Source organism: Centropristis striata, chromosome 19 (genome assembly GCF_030273125.1).
Source record: "Centropristis striata isolate RG_2023a ecotype Rhode Island chromosome 19, C.striata_1.0, whole genome shotgun sequence".
Classification (NCBI taxonomy): domain Eukaryota; kingdom Metazoa; phylum Chordata; class Actinopteri; order Perciformes; family Serranidae; genus Centropristis; species Centropristis striata.
Genome location: NC_081535.1, coordinates 14,290,539 through 14,298,072, shown reverse-complemented (window position 1 = coordinate 14,298,072; position 7,534 = coordinate 14,290,539). Strand labels below are relative to the sequence as shown.

Here is a 7,534-nt window from a genome sequence, read left to right as displayed (position 1 = left end):
ATGGACGGACCAGGAAACGGAAGCACCTGTTTGCAATACTCAGGGGTGAAAAAGTACTCTAGCACTGTACTGAAGGACCATTTTGCAGGTTTTGGTCAATACTTGAGTATTTCAGATTTCTGCTAATTTATACCACTGCTGCACTATATTTCAGTGGGAAACAGTATTTTTCTTTTTACTGCACTACATTTATTTGGCAGCTATACTGGTCACTTTCTCTTGTGATTCCTTATTAAAAAAATCAGTGTCTAGTTGAGGCTCTTTGCCATGTTTCAGCTGTCTATGAGTTAATAGCAGCTCCACCAAAGAGACATTTCTCCTCTTAACTTCTCATTTGACAGTTTGAGAACCAAAGAGATCAAATTATCCAACATTTTATAAGAGAAATAAATAAAAAAAGATTAAGGATTATAGTAGAGTCCAAAAATTCTCATAGATTTATGTATCAGAAGTAATTTTTTACTTTAATCTTGGACAGACGATATTTCTGTGGTTCTTGTGGTGGATATCCGGGCCAAGATTTCCACTTACAAGCGCCGGTCATTGTTTACAGTCTGAAGATAATTTAAGATGCAAAAATGGAGTTGGAATTAAGAGACAATATTATTGTCTCTCAGCATATGGATGCAGATAGATTCTTAAAAATATTATGAAAACCGAAACTGTTTTCAGATTATTGTCTTCCCACAAACTGTTTACCTGCAGGCAACCTGCTCAAACATGACTGATCAATGCCACTCGGACTACAAAATGGAAACCAGTACGCTTCCTGTTCCAAAATCTTGTCCTGTTGCATACATGTTCTGCATTCATATGCAGATATCCTTTTCTAGAGATTAATCATTTCATGACTGCTACTTTTATTATGTGAATCTTTGGAGGGAGTTGGACTCATAGGTTGGGAACCACTGGGTTAAACTAACTGTAGTTAAAACTCAATTCAAATGCATCGATACATTAATAATGCCGTTTGTAATTATATTAGTTAAAACCAATATTTTACTGCAGAACTAGAATTTATTTTTACATTGTTGAAGTAGTATTTTACTTCAATAAAGGATGTAAGTACTTCTTCACCAACAATAAGACAGACCTCTATTAATTACCTGACTTGAAATCTACCCTTTATTTATTTATGTTTTGAGTGTGGCTCAAAAATTGAAATACGAATGTTTTGCAGTTAATACAAAAAGACCAAGTTAAATTTAATGTAAAACTATTATTGAATTTAATTATTTTTTCTTAAGCCTCAGAGTAATTGGTAAGCCACTTTAACTTCGATGATTGACACGTACACTAACCCAAAGCCTTCCATTAATCATGTGTCTGTTTGTTAAACGCCATCCAATCCTCGCTGCTGTCCGGGCCAGGTTTTGATACAGCGCCGCCACTTGCCGGAGCACTTGGATTGGCTGAAGGAGCAAGGTAGCCCGCAGAGACTGCTCCTTCCCCCGGTTCAGTCCCGTCAGTGGAGCGCGAGGCGCGGCACACGCACACACACGGCTCACACACACTCGCCTGCACGCGTGGAAGGTGCGACAGAGAGTGGACTCTCCGGAGATACTTTGATTTCTGTGCGCGCGGGACTAATCGGAGCATGCATTTGCCATCAAAACATCGATCCACACCTCTAGACAAACCAAGTGAATCTTTCCAGGGAAAAGCAAACGGGGACACATTTTAATGCAACATCCTTCCTGACGGAAGGCGATGCACCCGCCTCTTGTTCCATAAACTGTCACAGTTTATATGACTGCAAAAACACAGAGCTGGATATATCTTCTGCAAAGCCATTTTTTTTTGTTTTTTTGTTTTTGTGCTCGGGGTTCCTGAGGGGTGAAATTTCGACTGCAGCGCACAACAGCGAGTGACAATAGTGCGTGTTTGAGCGCAATTTCTCAGTGACTCGGACTTGCCTCAGAGCGGAGTTTGACTCCTCATCATGGGTGCACAAACTGACAGAGAAGGAAGAAGAGTGCTGAGATCGTCTCTTGAGATGCTGACCATGTCCTGGCTTGTGCTTTTTCTCTTGGTGGATATCGGAGTGGCTCAAGGTAAAAGTCTATTTTGACCTGTGAACTTGGCTTTACTCTGTGAAAGTTGTGTGAAGTACTGAAGGCTACAGCAGGGGTGTAGTGGACAGAAGGAACCACCTGAAGTTAGTTTAACCACACTCTTAGAAAAAATACAAAACCCACCTTTTGGCACAGAGATTGACCTAAATTGAGCCTGTGTGAAAGCAAGAAGGCCTAAGTCAGAAAGTCCCAATGATGTGAGCGAAATATGACGAAATGACAAACCGTATAGCTCTCTTCTCTGAAAAATCATTATGGAAAAAATGTTTGAAAAAACACACCACACTTTCATTCAGGAAATAGAACCACTCTCACACATTTGTAAGCAGAAACTTCCACACAGCAAATCTGTTTCTCTTGGAAAATAAATCAAGAAGTGCTGTTGTGCTCCAACAAAGCTTCCGAGATACCATCAAAATGAAATCGAGCCCATATTTAGCCTGCTTGTTTTACATCTAACCCAAAGTGATCCTTTGAAAGATTGCACAAATAGATTTACTACAGTAGAACTGGCCCATTCCGAGTATATATGTAGATTATTCTTTACTGTAATTATTATGAAGCAAATTATATTTAAAGTCTGACTCATGACCCAGTTCCAACTGCTATTAATTAAGTTGCATATGGACATTCAGTCCCATCGAGACAAAAAATCTTTTAGATGAGGCTTGATGTTCATTAATTTGCTTTTTCCTGCAGTTTAAACCAACAATTATACTATAATAAACCACAAAATGATTAATTCTTGGGGAATGTGGTTTTGACGGCATATGAATAGTTTAATTACAAAAATAAAATGTCCTTTCTTTCAAAACGAGCTCATCCTTTAGTGATAATTAGCGATGAAGTCCAGTAATGCTGTTAAAGCTATTAAATAGTCCTGACCTTTGCTCAGAAGGACTGAATAATCTGTATGTTTGAGTTTCAGAGTGGTGGAGTTTCTGAGGCATTTTTAATTTCCAACTCAAATAATCACTTTTAATTTCTCGCTGAACCAGCAAACACCTTTTTTTCTTTTTTAACCTTCAGCAGCCTCCTTCCCGCAGATTAGAGCCGTCTGTTGAAAGATGTTTTCTGTAAACCGTAGTAGCTGTCAGTTATGGAAAGCATCGAGATAATGCCACAACACCTGAAGCCATTTACTTAATCTGCTCTCTCCTGAGTGGAATTGTCTGTCAAACAAAGGGAGCTCGGAGGAAGCCATCTGTGTGAGGGTGAACGTTCAGTATGTGTTTGTGCATGTGTGTGTCAGATTCGAGATGAAGTGTGTATGCCTCTGGAATTAAGGTAGGTGGGCTGCCTGCTCTTTCTGGAGCAGCTGAATAGCACGACGAGATGGGAGGAAATGAGCAGATTCTCGTTTTTCTTGCAGACAGACTTCTGCAAGGAAAGGCTTACAGAAGCAGAATTTTCAATGATCTTACTTTTTTTTTGAAAGTTAAGGGTGCTCAGGCAAGAGCAACACAGGCTTAAATTGGAGGTCCAAGCACATATCCTAGACAGGGATGAGGGTCTGCGAGCAACCTTATCTAGCTCCCCCAGACCTTCATCTCACTCCTACATAGTTAATGAGCAAAAGAGGGAGAGGAAGAATGAAAAACAGCACAGGTCCGGTTTCTGAAGGGCAGGGTGAGATGACATAATACCCGTTCCAAAACCCCAGAGAGCCCCTGTGTCATTGACTAGATGGGAATACGAACAAGGTCCTTCTCTGTCCATTAAGAAGTCGATACAGCAGGAGAACATTGTTTGAGACTAATTAATGGGTCCCGCTATTTTTGGGCACTGATGAGCTCTACACATTTCCAAATCGCTGGAGAGTCACTTCTTCAGTGTAAAACTACTGGTGATTAAAGTGGCTCACTTACACAGGCACTGCTCGTACAACCTGCAAATTCGGTTTTCGAGTCACTTGAACATGTTTTTTAACATTTGTGTACTTAGGTGCATTTCATCCAGCTATCGCAGTTTATTTTTACTTCCTGACTTTGCCTTTGAGAAGACTTCTGCTCTCACCGCAGCTACAGACAGAAGTGAGCACTGGGAAATGAGAGTGCTCATTAACCTGCTGAACTCTTGACAAAGGAGACAGGTTGAGACAGATATAAGCTGGGAGCTGCCAGAAAGGTAGCTGGGAGCTGTGTGACAGTAGCTTGATTGGAAACCCTTGGTGCAAGAACAGATGTACTCCTGGTATTTCCAGCACAGTTGAGCAGAGCTGTACAGTATGTGCAGTGTCCGTATCTCTGTGCATGTTGTTTTAAAAGTTGATGGAGGATGTCAAGTTGTTATGGGAATATGTGGAATACTTCCTCATGATGATATGTGGGGAAAAAAACTGCAAGACATGTTTAAAACGTTTTTTTTTTCTTTTTTGGGGAAGTGGATGTAAAAACAGTTTGTGGTTTTTCTGGCTGGATCTGATATATTAGAATTTGTTATCCTGTGAATAAACGGAAAAGGCTACACTTTCTTTATTGATTTTACATGTTAAATTTGCTTCAGCAAGGATTTAATTCTAAAGAAGAGAATATGGGTTCACCAAGGTTATCTAAATGTATGTTACATTTTTGGTATGAGGGAGAAAATCACATTTTGAGCTTTTTTCTTTATTGATTTTTTATTTCCAAGGCTGACCAATAATATGCATTCACACTGACATATTTATACTGTACCTCTGTGTTAGTTAGTGGATAAAAGTTTTAAGTCCAACCCAGGGTAGTGGCCTTTCTGGGATTAGTTCAGTTTTTCCACAAAGCTGCTCCCTCTTCCTCTTTCACCATGCTCCTGTCTCTGCCGCCTCCCCACTTTCTGATGATGTGTCCTCTGTGGATTGTATTCGGAGGGAAAAGTTAAAGGTTCTTTATTATATATGGTTACAAAAATATCGTGACTCAGCGCACAGTTGCTATTTTCCGCACACGACACTACCTTTCTGACTGATCTGAGCGCCGCTTTAATAGTGCAGGTAAACGTGAATGTTATTCCTATCATTATTATTCTAACAGGCTTCCCTGCGGTCCGACAACCGGCTCCTTGGGGGCCGCTAACATTACAACCATTGCGGTCATTCTATAAACAGGACCGGTATGCACAATGAGCACATTGTGTGTAAGGCGCAGCACTTATAAATTACCCCCCTATGATAGCCCTTTGCCATAAGCTGGCAATATGACACACTTACAGTGAAGCAATTTCATGTAATTGATGGAAATTAAGATTCAGTAACACACTCCCCAATGTGCAGGTGAAGGGAGAGGGCAGAGTAAACAGTGTATACAGTATGGTCTGACAGTGCTGAGTGGGGTCAGAGGTGCATGCTGGTTGCGAGCCGAGCCACAGACGGAGCGTGGTAGTGAGTGATAATTACTGTGAAAAGTGGCTGCTGAGTTTGCTTCCCTGCACCACTTGATGTCATATACTATTGTTATCATGGCAAAAAATATACATGGAGCTATTCTGGGCCTGGGAACAGCTCTGCAGTCATCTGGTTGTGTGCTGGTGGAGGCAAATACTGTTAAGAAATACTGAGGTCATGGGTTCAAACCCTCAAACACAAACCCACATGTCTTTAGAAATGTTTAACCAACAAAAAAGCCTTCGTAATATTCTGATTATTATAGATTTTTACTTTAATTTAACCTTTCACTTACAAAGTGGACCACAGAGCACATCAGAAAAGGGGGGGGGGGGTGGAGGGCATATGCATTGAAACAGACAGGGCTATATTACTCGTCACTGAGTAACATTACAGAACTCTTTTTTTAAGTCTGACTCTAAAACTTCTGTATAATAAATTAACCCCTCTGATCTGACACATTGACACACAAGCCTATTTACACATAAACATGCAAATAGAGAGAAGAATAGCGAACAAAACCATCCAGTCCACAACCAAAACACATCCTGCCATAAGTCTAAATCAACATCATATTCATTATTATCACGAGTCAGCACTCAGGAGATAAATATCTTGCATACACAGAGACATGCAGAGTGTGCGGAGCCGTGCACGCACCCACACACTTGAGACGAGCGCTAGTTTTGCTAATGGTCCCAAATGGAGATGCACACATCTCGTAATGTCATTGATGAACAATGCACATGATGGTTAAATGTCAAATTGTATCAGTGGGAAGCCATAACAGTGACTAATTTTGTTTGGCTGATTTTAAAGTACAAGTTTTGTGAAAAAACTAAAAGTATGATGTCAGACTCCAAAAGTTAGCCCCCCTGCTTCTGTGGCTTTCAAAAAAAAGAAAATCTCTTTCAGTCTAAATGCTGTTTCAGAGCTTTCACCACACTGGTATAATTGTGGTGGAGAAATGATACATTCTTATAATATATCTGGGTATAGTTTAATGAATAGTATTACAAAAATCTGAACTCCTCCTAAGGTTGTTAAAACCAATAAACTTCCAGGAGCAATACAGAGAACATGACCTCAGTGTCAACAATGCTCCTGATGTTTAGCTGCCTTGCTGCCAGTGCCCATGCACCAGATATGAGAGTTGTTCCCCCTAGCAATTTTACTGTTTATTCTGCGTGTTTATGCTCTCTGACCAGCCTTGTTGAAGGATGTCTTTTCCGGTAAAGTAAACCTAAAAGCTTTTTTCCCTTTTTCGTTTCCCTAATGAGGTTCCTGTTGGAGGGCTCTTTGCCATTTTTATTATTTGTTGCTCTCATATTGTAGGCATTGTGAAACTAGAGCTTTGCCAATAAACTTGACTGTTGCAGGGTTTAATACTGATTTCAGATTCCTGTGTCATCTCTATCATCTCCTCTAGAGGGGAAGGGAGGGGGACGGAAGGACGGGAAAAGAGTTGCAATGGTGAGAGCAAGAAGAGGGTGATCACAAGGACACAAAAGAGGCAAATGGGACAGAAAGATTAGTGGAGAGAAGAGGAGAGGAGAGGAGGCTGGAGGAGAGAGAGAGAGAAAGAGAAGGGTGGAAGCGAGATATGGAGCGAGGACAGGGACGGACAGGGGAGGAGAGGAGAGTGTGTCATTAATCACCCTGTGTGACACACTCAACTACAGGGGAGCTTCACAGTGCAACATTCACTTCTATTAGCAGTCCATTAGCAGAGCCCAGCACAAGTAGCAGCACTTGACAGGCAGGCCTGTGCCAGAATGGCTGACCTGTGTCTCGACACAATGTAGACTGCACCACCTAGATAGTGTGTGTGTAAGTGTGTGTGTTTGCTAAGAGTTTTTGTGAGAGTAGGGTAAGTCAAAGTGCACCACAGGGCATAAATGTCTGTGACGTAATGAGGCAAGTGTTGCTTTTTAGGCTTTGGACAGCAAATTAAAATAATTGTATAAAAAAGGTCCCACTTTCAATTACGCCACTGGATGAGATAGGGCATAATCATCGCAAAGATGATGATGGTGGTGGTGGTGACCTGATTTCCTACCTGTGATATCCCCTCTGCCAGAAAATGGCCCTTCAGAGTTGA

The 7,534-nt window shown here is 41.0% G+C and overlaps 1 protein-coding gene across 1 annotated transcript in view; it reads left to right on the top strand.

The window, feature by feature from the left end:
* Positions 1–1,471: 1,471 nt before the first annotated feature.
* The window catches only part of unc5cb (unc-5 netrin receptor Cb), a 131,226-nt gene continuing 125,163 nt past the window's right edge, over positions 1,472–7,534 (top strand). The window contains exon 1 of the mRNA XM_059357462.1: positions 1,472–2,054. Coding sequence (XP_059213445.1) covers positions 1,943–2,054 — 112 coding nt within the window. The 5' untranslated portion in view covers positions 1,472–1,942. The remainder of the gene's footprint in view (positions 2,055–7,534) is intronic.